General features: G+C 37.4%; 1 protein-coding gene across 2 annotated transcripts in view; it reads left to right on the forward strand.

Annotated features, from left to right (window-relative positions):
• bpifcl (BPI fold containing family C, like) overlaps nt 1–19,714 on the forward strand; it is a 59,596-nt gene that overhangs the window by 10,837 nt on the left and 29,045 nt on the right. For both annotated transcript variants that reach the window (XR_009436555.1, XM_059561373.1), the window contains exons 6-9: nt 7,764–7,827; nt 7,932–7,992; nt 16,758–16,849; nt 17,040–17,216. Coding sequence is in view for 1 of the 2 variants with exons in the window: in XM_059561373.1 (XP_059417356.1) it covers nt 7,764–7,827; nt 7,932–7,992; nt 16,758–16,849; nt 17,040–17,216 (394 nt within the window). In the remaining variant the exon portion in view is untranslated. The remainder of the gene's footprint in view (nt 1–7,763; nt 7,828–7,931; nt 7,993–16,757; nt 16,850–17,039; nt 17,217–19,714) is intronic.

The following is a 19,714-nucleotide window of genomic DNA, read 5'->3' on the forward strand; positions in this document are numbered from 1 at the left end:
CATGACGTGTAAGCATGTGTAAAAAAAAAAAAAAAAAGGCCAATCCGATTAGACCACATGACCCGTGACTTCATAGGCGAGTGCCCGGGAGTATAAAAGGGCACCTGCTGAATACATCACTAACTTTTGTTGTCTTCAGGAGCTGTCTTTTTGAAGTATGTGTGAAAGACCAAGGCAGGTAAACATTGTAGAAAGTGTATGTTTCTGTGCCTGCAGGCACTTGGAGACACACGATTTATACACACGATTGACGTTCAGTGCTCGATGTGCTCATTTTGATTGTTTCCAATGAGAAAGCTCTGTTCGTGTTTGTCCCTCTTCTCAAGATATGAAGGACAAGCATCTGAGTCTTACAGTTCTAGTTATGCCTCTGCCAAGGCAGGGTGTAGACTTGGATCAAGCTTGCAGAGAAGTTTGAGAAGGATATGAACCTTTTGAAGGCTTCCGCTAAAGTTTGAGCACTTGACAGGTTACAGACACTCTTTTTTAGTGTTATTGGAATCCCACATAGTGCTATGTTGAGTTGAGTTAAGCGCATTCGGATAAGTCACAATATTAAAGCATTTGTGTCTCGCGGCCTGGTTCCGACGTGGCACATCCTCTCCACTGGGTTGTCAGATGCTGCAGACAGTATTTGGGGACAATGAAGTGTGAGCATGGAGTTGTTTCTTGCGAGATCGTGGGATTGGCTATATACAACTCGACCGTTCCTCTCTAGTATGCATATTATTGTGTGTGGAGTGCTGTGAATCAATTTAAATTATCTGTGGATATATGCTTGTGAGCTTTATCTCACTGGGTGTTCCAGTGATCTAGAGTGGTTATGGGAAAATGTTCCTTCCTGTGTTGAGCCGGGTGGGTTTAGGAGTTGGCTGCCTCCCCATCCTTCTGGGTATTTTTAATCAGGCAGTCCCTCTGAATCACGATTATTAAGTTTGAGCTGAGTAGACCTCTTCAGGTCTTTAAGTGAACACCCCTGCTTAGAGTGTAGCTGTCTGCGGATAGTTATGCTCTAGCACAAACTTACTTTGCTTTGGAATATACGTAGTGGTCTGAGGCCAGATGTGTTCTAGCCTGGTTTCTATAACTAGGTTGGGTTCCCTTTGGCACAAGCTCTCTCAAGACTTAAGCACTGAAGTCTTTGTCTAGGAATCTGCTATTTGAGAATAGCTGTGTTCCAGCTCTGAGAATGTTCTGCTTGTTAGGGTTTTTAAGTAGTAGTGTCCTTGAGCCCTTTGCCTAGACTGTGCAGTTTAAGGAGATGGCCTACTTCCATGGTCTGGGCAGTCTTTAGCCTTATCTGAGGGAACTGCTATTCAAGGATAGCTGTGTCCAGCCCTCTAGTGTAATGGCTTCTGCATACATCAGGCTTTGATCGTGGACTAATGATGTTTTATGTGTTCGCTCTTTAGCAAAAAAAAAAAAAGCTCATGTGAGCTGCTGATCAATATCATGATAGTTGCTAGCCTCTATGGGACTACACTGATTGGAGACCTGCATAATATAGACATCAAAGGCTGGTTATATTTCAGACATTGTTATAGCAGGACAAGCTTACATTATACAGCTATCTGAGGCTAGCTGTGTTAGTTCTTTCCTAAAAACATCGTTGTCTGAGTGCTGTCTGGTTTAGGCAATTGCAGTGGTCCCCTTTCCTTAAGCCTAGCTATCTGAGGACAGCTATGCGCCTGCTCAATGATTGCTCCCCTGCCTAGAGTTTTAAGTAGTGGTCTCCATGAGCCTCGGCATAGACAGTGCCAGTTGTAAGTATATAGCACACTCTCTGGGATCTGGGCAGTTTCATTAGACCCTTATAATATATCTGTCTGAAGATCAGTTTTTGGCAGTAACACGTGCATTACTGTAATTTGATTACCATTTTAGTAACGGAGTATTCTAACGGGTTATAATTTTCAAAATAGTAATTAGAGTATAGTTACAAGCCGAAGTCTCTATATGTTACTGCCGTGTTACATTGCTGACAGAATGCAATGTTTTATAATCTAGAGATTGTAAAAAGGATGTAGCACACGCACTGTCAAGTCAAGTGCCAGTGGAGTATAGACCATCTCCCGCGAGACCTGATGCAACAGAGTGCAGCGCGTGGGACAAGACTTGATAAGCGAGTGCAGAGACTTGTGTGTGTATGTACGGGATTTGGGAGAGTAAAATGATTCACGGGACAGTAAAATAGAAATATCTAAACATAAAATATCTGAAACAAATAAATTGTTATTCATCTATTGCACAAAAGCAACATGAACTAATACAAAATATAAACTATGAGCAGGAGCAAGTGTATGCAGAGTTTCTATTTAGGCTATAATACGTGTTTGCAGCGTTAGGCAATGCAGTGCTAAAATTTGCATGCTCACGTTTCCTCTCATTATAACACACAAATTATAGACATCATGAAATATTCATTATGCATATATTTATTGTGTTATAACCAGGGCTTGAAAAAAAAATCAATTGGTTCACTCAGAGCAGAATAGATATTTTAACGTTTCTTTTCTAGCGTTCCTCTGATATTATTACCGTTCCAAAAGATTTTGGCCAAATGTATACCAGCTACTAAAGAAACAAACAAACAAATCTCTAAACACTTCAAAGACATTAAAGTATATTAAAGATATTTAATAAAGTTTGCTGCATTGTAAAAATAAATAAATAAATAAAATAATAATACTTGTATAAGATTGCGTTTTGAGAGTAAAAAAAAAAAAAAAAAACAGTTACTAGTTTCTCTCCAAAACAAATCCTCTAAAGTTTAGGCTATAGAAACGTAGATTAAGGTGAAGCTGATGTCTACCTCTCTCATTCGGCACGAATCCAAATGTTTCCATATTCCCGAGTATCTGTATGCTAAAATATGATTTATTATATAGTGTTTGTACTTTCATTGACATAAAACATCATCCTTCACATCGGCTTTATCAGCACAGTTAGGCGCGGTCACGCTGAGGGGGGAAATACCAGATTACGATTAATAGGTGAAACCACTGGCAAACGTTGAAGGCAAAAATGGGTTCGAAATTGGGACAAAATTCGTAAAGAATGGTTGACTATGGAATTACCGTAAGGAAAATGTGAGACGGCAGTAAGAAGATTGAACCCTTTTAAAGAACCCTTTTAAATACTGTCCCAAGCTACGACCAAATCTCAGAGCCCAAAATGACCCTGAAACCAGAATGGTGTAGAGTGTATATTTGCCAAACATTAGTAAAATGGGAAATTAGGAAGGACAAAACCACCATCAAAACCACAATCATTTTGAACAACGGAGCAGTGTAACTTTTTCATTTGTCTCTTTAACTCTTTTATTTTGATAATGAACATGCTTCAATATAGCAAAATTATGTTGTGTGTGCGTAAGGCTGGTTGGTTATACAGAAGCAAGACATTATTCAAAGCTGTCAAGCTTTTACAAAATAATTCAAATTGTAAAGATTTATCAAAATAAAGAAAACTAGGGCCCCACTCTCTGCTGTTTTGTTTTCCTTTCCGAAAACTTTAGAACGTGTCACAATGAAACGTAATTTAGCACATTTTTTTCTTGCGTTTCGTTGATCTGTCATTATGATTTAAGCAAAATATATTTAGTGTATATGCCTTCCTTTTTAAGTAACCCTATAGATTTTCTGTTTTCTCCATTCACAGAAGTGCTGCAGGTGCATGTGATCTGTTAAATTCATCTCACACTATCCTCTGATAAACTCTAAGGGCGGGGCATTGCCATTGTGACTTAACCTATGATGAGTTCACAGCTGAGCGGACATTTCACTCGTTGGCTTCAGCGTCACATTTGCATAGGATGTACTACTGGAATTCGTGATTGGTTGACAGCAAATTTCAAATATTAAATGGAACGATAAAATAACGTTATTAACCGGGTAATGGCCATTTCAAATTTTCGATTCTGTTTTCGAACTATAAAATGTGATTTTGTTTCTGTTTCTGGTTTTGTTCCTGCCAAAATTTCATTAGTTTTCCTGTTTTTGTTTTCGTTCCTTGAACCAGTTTAGAGCCCTGGTTATAACAGAGATTTGTAAGATTGCAATGAATTGAGATGTCTTTTAGAGATTATAAAAGCAGCGCTCTGTCAGAATTTGCAGGGAAATGGTTCAGAATCCAAAGGTTGATGGTGGTTTTGTCCTTCCTAATTTCCCATTTTACTAATGTTTGGCAAATATACACTCTACACCATTCTGGTTTCAGGGTCATTTTGGGCTCTGAGATTTGGTCGTAGCTTGGGACAGTATTTAAAAGGGTTCTTTAAAAGGGTTCAATCTTCTTACTGCCGTCTCACATTTTCCTTACGATAATTCCATAGTCAACCATTCTTTACGAATTTTGTCCCAATTTCGAACCCATTTTTGCCTTCAACGTTTGCCAGTGGTTTCACCTATTAATCGTAATCTGGTATTTCCCCCCTCACTTAATGATAAAGCATTTAATATTTGGCAGAGAGCAGGTATCTTAGTTGGAAACGATATCTACATTGATAATATTTGTCCCAGCTTTTCTCAGTTAACACAAAAATCACTCTTTCTATTGTTCATTTTTTAGATGCTCGCAGTTCCAAAACTATGTCAAAAAATCATTTTCCATCTTTCCTAGATTAATTATAGGGGGCTAGGTAAAACACGACTGGAAAAGCATTTTTCATAGTGCTAGCCATAACCTCTGATTTTTGTTTGAGCTTTAACTAAGTTGTTACATAGGTGACTGTAGGGGGCTAAACAGAACCACTATTTAAAGAATGACAAGCATGAGGCGGTCTATTAAATATCTGACTATGTTGCTCTGCATAAAATTGAATGTTATTCAGCACAGTAATGATTTTACAGATAACATAAAATAATAAAAAAAAACCCTGCATTTTACTGACGAATGAGTCAATTCAATGGCGCTAAGAAATGCTCTCTCCAGAAGAGAAGCAAATCCCCACGATAAATAATTGAACCGGTGGGTTAAGTTTAACCCAGGATCTGAGTAATACAAAAACTACCCAAACACTGAAAAAATAACCCCAAAAAATTACCCAAAAGGCTCAACCCATCATTTGGCTAAAAAAAACAAAAAAACCCAGATTTATATAACAACTTCAATATAGTGTGACAATAACCAGAGGCTATGGCTAGTACTATAAAATATATCCATACCATGCTAATAATTTAATAGTATTTTCTCTAGCCTCCCATAGTTAATGCAACTGCATAACAACTTAACTACTGGAGGATTAGGATTGATTTTAAAGTACTTTTACTCGTATATAAGTCACTAAATGACCTAGGACCGAAATATATTGCAGATATGTTCACTGAATATAAACCTAACAGAGCTCTCAGATCATTAGGATCGAGTCAGTTAGAAATACCAAAGGTTCACACAAAACAAGGGGAGTCCTCCTTTAGTTACTATGCTGCCCACAGTTGGAATCAGCTTCCAGAAGAGATCAGATGTGCTAAAACACTAGTCACATTTAAATCTAGACTCAAAACCCATCTGTTTAGCTGTGCATTTATTGAATGAGCACTGTGCAATGTCCGAACTGATTGCACTATATTTTTACTGTTTTTTTATTTTACTTTATTATTTTTTTATGTAAAATCATTTTCTAACTGTTTTTAAATTCATTTTAGGTAAATGTTTTAATCATTTTAACATTTTTAAAATTGCTTGTTTTATTTTTGTTATTATTTTTCTTCATGATTATTTTCTTTCTTTTATGTAAAGCACTTTGAATTACCATTGTGTACAAAATGTGCAATATAAATAAACTTGCCTTGCCTTGCCTAATGTCGAGCAGTTAGACAGAAATCTATAAGTCAAGTCAAGTCACCTTTATTTATATAGCGCTTTAAACAAAATACATTGCGTCAAAGCAACTGAACAACATTCATTAGGAAAACAGTGTTTCAATAATGCATATAATCTAACCTGATATGCCTCATGCTCCATCTAGCCTGACATTTAATATGTACTAACCCTGGACGCAGATTTGTGGAAACATAGCCTTCACTTAATCTAGTAATTTCAAAGTAAGTCAGAATAAAAACAAATGTAACAATTTATTATCAGTCAGGTAAATATGTATTATTCCAATTACATTTCAAAAATGAATCTAAGAGTAAAAGATGCATACCTGACTTTTAGCAAAATACACAGTATGAAGTGTGTGAATACACATTATACCGTGGGCTCATTCTGGCTACAGAAGGCCCTGATCCTTTTGCAATATTTGCTTAAGTACCTAAGACTAAGACAAACATCCCCCGAGATGGAGACAGAAACTAACAATTGGAATTTGCATCAACTCAGGTCCCAAACCTGAGTGGTTTACAACGCAGAACCTGATTTACCAAGTGAGACATGTTCCTGGGACAACATCTTTGTTGACCCTGGAACAACATTGTGATTAACCAATCAGATTTGAAGAACCAGTTTATAGATTTTGTGAAGTTTATGCTTAAAATCACTGTTTGGTGCTTGTACATCAGTGTCATTAATCTATAATTTCCTCTGATTTTAGGGAGTACTCATGGTTAAGGTTAGGTTTAGGTGTAGGGATATGTTCAAGAATATATTTTTGGAGTAAAATGTTGTTACGGGGTCAACAAAATATGTTGACCCTGGAACACATCTAACTCAGCAAAATCAGGACGTGCGTTTACAACTCAATGGGAAGAGAAGGTAATTTACATGCAGGACCCTGGGAAAGGGCACTCCCATTACAGTAATCAAAATATCTCTTAACTCTTTGGCTCTGTATTATCTTTTAGTCTACTTTTGTAAGATTGAAACCAAGTGGAGGGAGGATGAGTAAGGAAGGGGATGAGAAGGAACTGATAAGATATGTGAGAGAGGCGTTTCCCGCACTTTCTATTGTGAAATGTGGGAACAGATGACTATATGTTAATGCACTGTGTATCTTTTGAGTGTCTCAGAAGATCAAAGTGTCTGATGTTCTGTAATTCTTACACTTGCCACGTGGCACATTGCAGCCACAATAGGTCTGTATGACATGTAGAGCATTGTTGTTATTGGTTTGATGTAATTTTTCCTTTTTCATTAAAATAATTCCTGACTTGTTAACTACATAATGAAATATCTGATATTCTGTTTTTCAAACACAAGTTATTTTGATGTTTAAACACCTTTATAATGATCATGTTAGCTCACCCATAATGCATGATGGGCACTGCCATGTTAGTTTGTGGTGCCATTCAGGAAATCTGAGCTGTCTGATTTACAACACGTAAATTAACTTCTCCAAAAAGACATAGAAGGAAATGACTGGTAAACTGGGGCAAATACACTAAACTATATAGTTACCTACCCAATCAGTATATTGGTAACACTTTTTTTTTCTTTTCATAGTTCTATTTAGACATTTTGTTGACTATAACAAATGTCAGCTACCAGTCATTAGAGTATTAGTAGATCATTCTAGTTGTATTTAAAATGACTCAAAATTATTATTATTGCTACTTCCATAATTGTTATATATATATATATATATATATATATATATATATATATATATATATATATTCTTTTACTATTATAATATCCTCTTACTATAAAAGCAAATCTGAATTTAGCAGCTGATCATGTGACACATTGAACATTCTAATCAAATTGTTGTGATCAGATGCTCCAGGGACCAGCCTAGAGTGATCACGGCTGTGTGATCATATGCATCAAAGGGTCTGTATCAAGTATTAAGAACCATCCTTTATGCTTCTGTTTTGCTGCAGCTTTTTTTTCCAGCCATTCGTAAGTTCTTTCAAAGGACAGATCTCAGAGATGATACATGTGAGGGTATGTGTTTTTTTATTTCTAAAACAGATGAACCAAATCAACACCTCTACCTGCTGCTTGTAATATTTCTCATTGTGTCTCATGTTTTTTTTTTTTTTTCTTAGATTTGTCCTGCAATTCAACAAGCAATCCGTGAATTGGAGGATAATCTACAAGAAATAACTGGTACTGGCTCAAAAACATTTCCAATTTTCAAATTTATATGTTCTGTACAAAATACATTTTTAGGACTATATATATATATCGTCAGGCTAACTGAGACTTGTTATAACACTTGTATTTCATTACTCTTTTGTTGATTTTGATTGCTTCCATTGCAAGGTTACGAAAATGTTTGATGAAAAAACAATTTTGTAAATTGAAAAAAAAAAATAACTGAAATAAAATAATACGTGTACCAGCAGTACTTAACAGAACACTCGACCCGTTATCCGACAGCATCACTAATTCAATTCTGTAGCCTACCAGACCAGAACTGTTTGACATTCTAAAGACAGTGAATCACAACGAGAACCGCACCTGCATTAAAGGGATCATATAATGCGATTTCAAGTTTTCCTTTCTCCTTAGAGTGTTACAAGCTCTTGGTGCATAAAGAAGATCTGTAAAGTTGCAAAGACTAAAGTCTCAAATCCAAAGAGATATTCTTAATAAAAGTTTAGACTCGTCCACACCTTCCTAAAACACCTCATTTAAACACACATCACATCAGTATTATAATGTGGGAAGACTTGACATAACGAGGTCCAAATGCGCCATGTTGTGGAGAGAGCCTGTCCTCCAACAAAAAACGACCATATAGGTCGTTTGTGCAAGCACCTTATTATGACCTATATTTACGTTTTAAGGTTTACTCTCTAGCAAGTGTAAAAATTATGCCAGAATCGTGTTGCATCTGTCGTCATGAAATAACGTAATTACCAATCAAAATGTGCATTTATTTAAATGGGATGTGTGGACTTTTTACACCGATCTCACAGTACTTTGTACATATTTTACTAGGTGGCTTGTTCGCTCGAATGACCACACCTAACCCCACCCCTAAACATACCCCTCACAGAAATCATGCAAAATTATGATTTATAGAACATATACATTTTATGAGCATGTGCATTCTTTGGGATTAAAACCCTTGATCACATGATTACATATAGTCGTATACTGCAATACTCTACCAACTGAGCTACACGAAACCTGAGTTATAGCGCAAATACAAGAGTACAAAACATTAATATGAAAACGTCCTGTTGCCAGTAGGGGCACAATTGTAGTATACGCTCTGATGGGTCATATTTCAGGGATTTGGACAAACGACCTATACAAACGTATTTGTTGGAGGGCAGGTTGTTTGGAGACGCTTTGTGTTTCTTTGTGAAAGCGAAAATACTTTGTTTGGCATTCCAAAAGAGCACACAACTAAAAATCAGTGGTTAAGTTGTATTTACAACACTGTTCCAGAACAGTTCAACAAAAATATTTAGATGTTTGCAGGGCATTTTATGGCGAACTGTTTCCTGATCCAGGGAGAGTAGACTACAATACTGGCTTTTCTGACTTACAGTCTGTAAGTATGTTAACATATTTATAGAATTTGCCACTGACGATTCAAACCCAAGATGGGGGCACGTGCACACACTGCAGCTTCTTTCTCTCCTGTCAGAATGGTTGAAGGAGATTATTGTTGACTTCAGGAGAGTGCGTACTCATCATGTTCCCCTGGCCGTCAATGGTGTGAATGTGAGAGAGTGCAGCACCAAGTTCCTAGTTGTGCACATCACAGAGGACCTCTCCTGGACTGACAACACTGCAACATTCTCCAAGAAAGCACAGTAGCATCTGAGAAGAACTGAGAAGAGCCAGAGCCCTGGCCCCCATCATGTGCACCTTCTATAGAGGCACCATCGAGAGCATTCTGAAGAGCTGCATCACTGTGTGGTATGGCACTTGCAACGTCCTGCCGAAAAGACCCTTCAACGCATAGTGAGAGCAGCTGGGAAGATCAGCAGCTGAGAAGATCATTGGTGTCTCTCTCCCCTCCCTCCAGGACATTTACAACACCTGTCTCACCCACAAAGCCCTCTGCATTGCAGGTGATCCCACCCTCCTGACACACATTTTACTTAGTTTGCTGCCATAAGGGAGGAGAATGAGGAGTCTCCAGGCCAGGACCAGCAGACTGAATGACAGCTTGCCCCCTTGAATGACATCTTTGCCCCCCTGCCGGCCTCAGTTGACTTTGATATTCTTGGTATTATCAAGTTGGCAGAGTTTTGATAATGCAGTGGACGTGGAGGACTATAATGTAACAAGAGCACATTCAAATACTGAGGTGCTAAACCATTCAGGGCTTTATAAGTAATTAGCAAGATTTTAAAATGTATTCAATGTTCAAAAGGTAGCCAGTGCAGTGTTGACAGAACCGGGATAATATGGTCATACTTCCTGGTTCTAGTAAGAACTCTAGCTGCATTTTGGACTGGAGTTTGTTTATTAAGCGTGCAGAACAACCACACAATAAAGCATTACAATAATCTAACCATTTGACATTGAGAGCATAGGTCATAATTTAGATATATTTCTTCGAGATGTAAAAATGCAGTCAAATTTTTGATTGCTAGAGATTGCTATCAAATAGCACATCTAGGTTCCTAACTGATGACAAAGAATTGACAGAGCAGCCATCAAGTCTTAGACAGTGCTCTAGGTTCTTAGTTTTTAGGTCCTATAATTAACACCTCTGTTTTTTTCAGAATTTAGCTGTAAGAAATTACTCGTCATCTGGTTTTTTATATTGACTTTGCATTCCGTTTTTCAAATTGGTATGTTTCGATGGGCCTCAAAGCTGAGTATCATCAGCATAACAGTGAAAGCTAACACCATGTTTCCTGATGATATCTCCCAAGGGTAACATGTAAAGTGTGAAGAGTAGCGGCCCTAGTACTGAGCCTTGAGGTACTCCATACTGCACTTGTGATCGATATGATACCTCTTCATTCACTGCTACGAATTGATGGCGGTCATATAATTTGGTCGTATGATTTAAACCATGCTAATGCACTTCCACTGATGCCAACAAAGTGTTCAAGTCTATGCAAAAGAATGTTGTGGTCAATTGTGTCAAACGCAGCACTAAGATCCAATAGATCTAATAGAGAGATACACCCACGATCAGATGATAAGAAAAGATCATAAGATGTGAAAAAAAAGATCATACTATGATACGGTCTAAATCCTGACTGGAAATCCTCACATATACCATTTTTCTCTAAGAAGGAATATAATTGTGAGGATACCACCTTTTCTAGTATCTTGGACAGAAAAGGGAGATTCGAGATTGGTCTATAATTAACTAGTTCTTTGGGGTCAAGTTGTGGTTTTTTGATGAGAGGCTTAATAACAGCCAGTTTGAAGGTTTTGGGGACATATACTAATGACAATGAGGAATTAATAATAGTCAGAAGAGGATCTATGACTTCTGGAAGCACCTCTTTTAGGAGCTTAGATGGTATAGGGTCTAACATACATGTTGTTGGTTTAGATGATTTAACAAGTTTATACAATTCTTCCTCTCCTATGGTAGAGAATGAGTGGAACTGTTCCTCAGGGGCTCTATAGTGCATTATCTGATGTGATACTGTAGCTGACGGCTGAATGGTTGCAATTTTATCTCTAATAGTATCGATTTTAGAAGTACAGTAGTTCATACAGTCATTACTGCTGTGGTGCTGGGAAATGTCAACACTTGTTGAGGCTTTATTTTTCGTTAATTTAGCCACTGTATTGAATAAATACCTGGGGTTAAGTTTGTTTTCTTCTAAAAGAGAAGAAAAGTAATCGGATCTAGCAGTTTTTAATGCTTTTCTGTAGGATATGTTACTTTCCCGCCAAGCAATACGAAATACCTCTAGTTTGGTTTTCCTCCAGCTGCACTCCATTTTTCGGGCTGCTCTCTTTAGGGTGCGAGTATGCTCATTATACCATGGTGTCAAACTGTTTTCCTTAACCTTCCTTAAGCGTAAAGGAGCAACTTTATTTAAAGTGCTAGAAAAAAGAGTCCATATTTTTTGTTACATCATCAAGTTGTTCTGAGGTTTTGGATATGCTAAGGAATTTGGATACATCAGGAAGATAACTTAAAAAGCAGTCTTTTGTGGTAGAAGTGATGGTTCTTCCATACTTGTAACAAGAAGTAGAATTTACAATTTTGGTTATATGAAGTTTGCACAGAACTAAATAATGATCTGAGATATCATTACTTGGCTGAATAATTTCAACACTATTTGCCATATTTCTAGAGAGAAGAGTGGCGCCACCCCAGGAGGGATGAAGACCATCTCTTATAAACAGGTCAGGTCTGCCCCAAAAGCTCGTCCAATTGTCTATGAAACCTATGTTATTCTGTGGGCAAAACTTAGACATCTAGCCATTGAGTGATGACAATCTGCTATGCATCTCATCACCACAAGCAGGGAGGGAACCAGAGCATATTACAGTGTCTGACATCATGCTTGCAAGTTCACACACCTCTTTAATGTTATTTTTAGTGATCTCGGACTGGCAAAGTTGAACATCATCAGCGCCGGCATGAATAACAATCTTATTGTATTTACGTTTAGCATTAGCAAGCACTTTTAAATTTGCCAAGATGTCAGGCGCTCTGGCTCCCGGTAAACATTTGACTATGGTGGCTGGTGTGTCTATATTCACGTTCCGTACAATATAATCACCAATAACTAGAGCACTTTCATCAGGTTTCTCAGTGGGTGCATCACTGAGTGGGGAGAACCTGTTTAATGTTTTGATCAGAACAGAAGAGCGGTGTTTTGACCCACGACTACGCTGCCTCACTGTCACCCAGCTGCCCTGCTGCAGGGGCTCTGTTTCCGGAACCGAACAATGTACAGGAATCCCTGAGCTAGACGCATCCAAAGCGGTATCTAGAGCCCTAACATTCTTACTGTCCTCAATTAAAGTTTGGATGCGTGTCTCTAATTCTGAAATCTTCTCTGTCAGCCTAACTATTTCCCTGCATTTATCACATGTGAATCCCTCATCAGCGACAGAGATAGATAAATTGTACGTGTGGCAAGAGGTGCAAATAACAATAGCAGGAGAAGCCATTACTCACCGTGTTTGATGAAATATTCTTCTATTGAAGCTATTGAAGCTTTTGAGGCTTCAAATGTTTGTAGGTAAGGAATTCCAAAACCCCACTACTCTAACTGAAAAGGTTAAAAAATGTAACCTTTTCAAAACAGTACAATGATGGTAGTCCCTTGGTTTTTTATCTAACACTTTCATGATTTGTTTATGAAGGGAGTACACAGGCCTAAGTGTAGTTACATCTGCTTGTGACCATGTTGTTATACAATACGACAAGTGAGGGAGAATCAGAGTATGTACTAGAAGATGTTCAGCTGATTCAGAGAGTTGGTGCCTGATGTTTTTAAAATTATTCAAATCGAATTTAACATTATTTATAACCCTTTTTACTTACTTTTTTAAAAAAAAGGTATTGGTCTATTATTATTCCTAAATATTTAACATGTGTCACAAATTTGATTGCTTCGCCATTAAATATCATGTCTGGATTCACAGAGTTTTGTTTTTGTGCAGTGAAATACGTGCATACGGCTCATGTTTATAAAAGTAATCTTGGGGGATAGACTCATTTAAAATAATGTATTCATCAGGTTTTAGCCAGGTTTCTTTCAAACAGAGCACATCTACTGTATAATAATAATAATAATAATAATTCCTTACATTTACATAGTGCTTTTCTAGGCACTCAATCTCCTCATCCACCACCAGTGTGCAGGATCCACCTGGATGATGTGACGGCAGCCATAGTGCACCAGAATGCCCACCACACACCATCTTACTGGTGGAGAGGAGGCAGAGTGATGAAGCCAATCAGTAGATATGGGGATTGTTAGGAGGCCATGATGGTCAGAGGCCAATGGGCGAATTTAGCCAGGATGCCGAGGTCACAACTCTACTCTTTTTCGAACGACTGTGGATTTTTAATGACCACAGAGAGTCAGGATCTGAGTTTAATGTCTCATCCGAAGGACGCTGCTTGTTGACAGTATAGTGTCCCCATCACTACACTGGGGCACTAGGACTTACACAGGCCTCACTAGCACCTCTTCCAGCAGCAACCTAGTTTTCCCAGGAGGTCTCCCATCCAGGTACTGACCAGGCTAAGCCCTGCTTATCTACAGTGGGAAACCGGTCTTGGGCTCCAGGGTGATATGGCTGCCAGTCATCTAGGTTATGATCAGTGATCATATCATTTACAAAAAGTACTTTTGTAGAAAAGGACCTGATATTCAGTAAGCCAATCTTTGTCTTTTGTCAATCTTTTTATCCGTATTGCATCTGTTTATTATTTGTTGAACGTCAATTAAATTGTTAGTCTTAAATTGGTCTGGACGCTTTTTTTTTGTTTTATTTTCTAGGTCGGGGAACAGACACAATTTGTATAATGTGATATCTAGGTGAAAGAGTCTCTAACTGACTTCTGTGACTTGAGTTGTCTAACAGATGCTCGGTTTAGCCAGTCTGTCTGCTTCCTGACCTGGGCTCCAGTTAGTCAAGTATAAACTCTAAGATTATGTACTATATTTCTAATGAGAAGAGTGGCACCACCCCAGGAGGGATGAAGACCATCTCTGTCCAACAGGTCAGGTCTGCCACAAAAGCTCATCCAATTGTCTATGATACCTATGTTATTCTGCGGGCACCACTTAGACATCCAGTCATTGAGTGATGACAATCTGCTATGTATCTCATCACCATGGTAAGCAGGGAGGGGACCACAGCATATTACAGTGTCTGATATCATGCTTGCAAGTTCACACACCTCTTTAATGTTACCCTTAGCTCCACCTTCTTTAATGCTACCCTCAGACCACACCCCAAGCTCCCACAAGGTCGTTCCACTCCCCCCTCCCACTATCACACTGTAACCTGCACCAATCACTTTGTGCAGCATTGGTATGCACACTACCGCATTCAGTATTGAACTGACCTCATTTAAGTACCTCTTCTGACAGTTTAAATAAAGAACTGCTCTCTGAGCTTTTAGCCAGTTTAATCAGACTGAATAAGCTATTTTGCACTACAATCAGTATATCTGCACTATTTGTTTATGTCATCGGGTTGTACTCTATCTCCCATGTGCCTCGTGCTGCTTTACTTTACTTATGTCCTTATTTGTACATTTGTATAGTTGTATTTTATATTAATCTGTACTTATCTGTATTTAATGCTCTACTGTTAGTGTTATATGTATGCACCTAGGGTCTGAAAGTAATGCAATTTCAATTCTCTGTATGTGCTGTACATGTGGAAGAATTGACAAAAAAGCAGACTCTGACTTGACTTTTGAGTTTTGAAATGCAAGTTTTGAGCAGTGTAGAGTAGAGCTTGTTGTTTGTCCATTCTCCGATCACAAATGCAGACATGTTTTATGTTTATGCTGCACAATACACAACGTAACGCATAAAAACACAGTATAAGTCATTATAATCAGTAATTATGTCCACACTGGATGCAACATATAGCTTGTTTATAATGGTTTTAATGTTTTCGTCTTGTCGTGCCATTGTTCTTACCGGGACACACATCGCAATATTTACTGCAGTATGGCTATGGGGCGTAATATTACCATCACATGTTTGAGGCATTCAGCCAATCACAATGGACTGGATAGCTGGCCAATCAGAGCACACCTCATTTTTCAGAACAATGAGCCCTGTTTCAGAAAGGTGGGGCATAGAGGAGAAACAATAATGTACAATATGTGGAAAATAATGTGTTTTCTCCTTAAACCGCATTAAAAAACATTTAATTTCCCCAAATACACCAAATAATGTTCTTTTTAGCAACATCATATGACTCCTTTAAATCTATTACATCAGGTAGGCAAAATTATTTATTTTCTCATGTAACAAAAGCAAGCAAACGTTTTTGGACAAACGTGCATAGGCTAAATCACATCAATCACACGCTTTTAATTCTTCATCATTGAAAATAACGTCTTCAAATACAGGTACATCTCCAAAAAATAGAATACCATGGAAAAGTTCTTTATTTTTTGTAATTTAATTCAAAAAAGCAAACTTTCTTATATTCTAGATTCATTGCACACAAACTGAAATATTTCAAGAAAAAAAAAAAAAACTAACTTGTAAAAAAACTTGTAAAAAAAGTTGCGGTTGTCAGTTTGCAATTAATCTAGAATATAAGAAAGTTAGCTTTTTTATTTTTTTATTAAAAAAAATAAAATAATGATAAAGAACTTTTGAATGATATTCATTTTTCTTTTAGATGTACCTGTATGATCCTTTATTGTTTATTGTTAATTTCAGTAGTACAGTTATGATTTATGTGCAGTTGTTCTCGGAAAAGTGAGCAAGACACAAGAGTAACCATAACCAAATTAGGCTATATTTGTTGTCATATTAAATATCCCAATACACATCATTAGATATGACATTAAGCACAACTTGTGTAGATTTATTTAATAAAAAGGCTTGATTGCTTCATTTTGGCATATGCTACTATACTTTTACAATTTAAACAATCTCAGCATGCGTTCATTTTGTGTCGCTAGATGTTTGCCTCACTAAGGCTAATTTATGTCGTTCTTTGGACTGCGCTCTGGAAGTGATCTGTTAATTTTGCTTTACTTTAAATAAAACTGAAACTAAACTATATAAAAACTAAATAAATGTGTGTTCTCAAAATAAAAAAATAAAAGTAACAACAATATTAATAAAATTAAAACTAAACAGAATTTTATTGCAACTTTTAAAATGATATTAAAATAAAACAAATTTAAAAATTAAAAACTATAAAAATCTTATTCCTTTGTCCTCATTTTTAAGTGTATATGTATTCATTCTCAAATTCATTTTTTCTAGTCAACATACCTGTGGATCAGTATATATATCTAAGCATTCTTCTCACATCCTCCCCGGCTGTGACCGATCGAAGCTTTGAATTAGATATTAAGGTAAGGATTTTTATTCAGTATTTGTAATAATGATTATTGTTTTATTAAAATTCATTCAGTTACAACTATTATTGTTTTTTTTTTCTGAATATATTTAGTATGTGAGTAGATTTCTTGATTTTATAGATTTTATTTACTTTTGAATTTTTACTTTGACCCGCCAGTGATTTTCAGTGTGTTCCTGTGACAGGGGGAGTTTTACAGCATCAGTTCTCCATCTGAACCACCTTTCTCTGCAAGTGCATTTTTCGTTCCCTATGCGGAAAACTACATGCTTTCACTGGCTGCATCAGAGTTCCATGTAAATTCAGCAGCTTATGCATACCTAAGCTCTGAGGTTCTCCAAATCAACATTACAGACAACATGGTAAGGAAATATAAATAAGCTTTTCTCATTCAGTTAGTAGATTAATAATTAAACACATACACAAATAAGTAAATAAGTAAATAAATAAATAAATAGGTCACACTTTATTTTAAGGTCGAATTCTCACTATTAACATACCATTAACTATGACTTTTGCCTCAATAAACTCCTTGTTTGCTGCTTATCAATAGTTAGTAAGTGTTAGAATAAAAGTATATTCTACCCTTCGAGATCCAAAATATAAGTTCTGGTTCTGGTTGGGCTATTCAGCAGAGGAGAGCAAGTACCCACATAGCAATTTTTCTCTGGCCCAGCTCTGGCCCACACAATCAGCTTTTGCTTGGCCCACATCCTGCAATGAGATATATGGTCCAAGTGTAGACCAGGTTTAGATTCCAGACAAGGGCCACACATGGGCCATAACAGGCCCAAATCAGGGCCAGTTATGGGTAATAAACTTGACTAAGACTTGGACCAGTTATGTCTGGAATCCAGACCTTGTCAACACTAGGACCGTAATTCGGAATAGATTCTTTCATATGGTCTACGATGTTCAAGATGTTGTCTGAATTATCTGTAATATAAAAACAACAAGATATTCCCAACATTTTACAAACTCCTCCTTGTTGCAAGGTCAAGAGGTCAAGGACAAGTCTATTCTGAACAACAGCTTCTTTCATCTTCTTCAGTTCTTCTGTAATTAGACCTAGTGCTTGGGCAGTATCATTTTCCAATGACAAAACCTGCCAGGCTAGCCCATTGATCTGAAAGCAGTTGTGGTCCCTACTCATGTAAAGAAACCAGCTGAAGAACATCCTACATTTTCCCATAGAATTGTCCGTAGACTGACTGTCTTGTAACCATTATAACGATCAGGCATGTTATGTATATCTTGTTTCCTTTGATCTTGTCTTACCTTTTTATCATTATTATCAATGTCTTTCTGTGTTAACATTGTAGTTCCTATAGAGAGCAGAGCTGGGTAGCAGCATCAACGCCAGTCTCATTCATCTAAGTGGTAATATGCCATTCCTCCACAGGTCCAAATTATACCTGGAGAGCTATCAAGATACGAAAACGGACACTTGAAACTTGTCACAGTGTCTGGGTTGTTTTCCCTGGGTAACCACTAGATGTGTTCCTTCCCCACGGTGTCTGTCACTTCCTGAACCACATTCCTCACGATCTCTGTCTTCGCATTACACTCAGCTCTCACTAATCATTAATCATTGCACTCAGTCAATTCCCCATTTAACGTTTGTCATCTCCCTGTGTATTTATACCCTGTCTGTCTTAGTAGGTGTCACGGAGTCCTTGTTGAAGTTCCCGTCAAAGTCTAGTCGTGTTCTTGCTCTTGTGTTCGTGTCTGTTTATGTTGGATTGCTTTTTGGTTTTGACCCCTGCATGGACTGTTTATGATTGGATTACCCCTAATAAAAGACATACTCGCATTTGGATCTCTCACCGTGTTTTCCTGTATCCCGGTCGTGACAAAACTTTCAGTAGTCTGATTATAGTACTTAATAGCACAGTGATGATTCATATTTACACCAGATGGATTCAGAGTTATGGTATTCTAACAATCTGACATTCCTACATAATGCTTTTCTTGGTTCGAGCAGATACATAAATCTGCAAGTTGTTACTGTACATAAAATGCTGGTCAAGTCAAGTCTGCTTTATTGTCAATTCTTCCAGATATACAGTACATACATACAAATAATTGAAATTGCGTTACTGTCAGACCCGTGATGCATACAGATAACACTTAACAGTACAGCCTAAATATCTAGATCAAATATATATAAATAAAATACAACTATACAATACACAATACAATAAGGGCATGTAAACAAATAATAATAAAAATAAAGTTAAATAAAGCACGTTACCTGATTCTTGTTAGCCATATCAAATAGCCATTTGATCTGAGTTTGGCTGCTTCTTTTGCAGCTTCATCAGCCTGTCTATTCCCTACAGCCTGTTCTTCGTCTCCTGTTGCGTGACCTTTTACATTTACTATGGCCACTTCGGAGGGTAGCTGTACTGTCTTTATTATTATTCGAAAATGTGAGGGTTGTCATAGATAAATTGGAATCGACATCAATCTGTAGGCACCCCATTGTTGTTCATTGTGCCATGTATTAGGATATGGGGCATTTACTGATGTGCCTCTCTGCTGTGTCTGACCTATTTTAGGCTTACATTGCATCTGATCTCTTTGCATCTGACTTCTCCATTTTCTGCAATCTCGTTGAACATGACCTTCCTGCGCGCAGTGATAACACTTAATTCTTGACCTTACTGACTGAGTCAAGTGGGGCTTTCGGGTCGTGTTGACTCCTTTGTGGTTTATGCCCTGTAAACATAGCAGTTTCAGTTTTGACCACAAACCCCCCGGAGCTATCCAGCTGCTTCTATTTCAATATCGAGTCAATTTTTGGTTGTGATCCTGATCAGTTGTGCTTACTTGTCTTGCATAATATTCAGAAATGTGT

The sequence above is a fragment of the Carassius carassius genome, chromosome 11 (genome assembly GCF_963082965.1).
Source record: "Carassius carassius chromosome 11, fCarCar2.1, whole genome shotgun sequence".
NCBI lineage: Eukaryota > Metazoa > Chordata > Actinopteri > Cypriniformes > Cyprinidae > Carassius > Carassius carassius.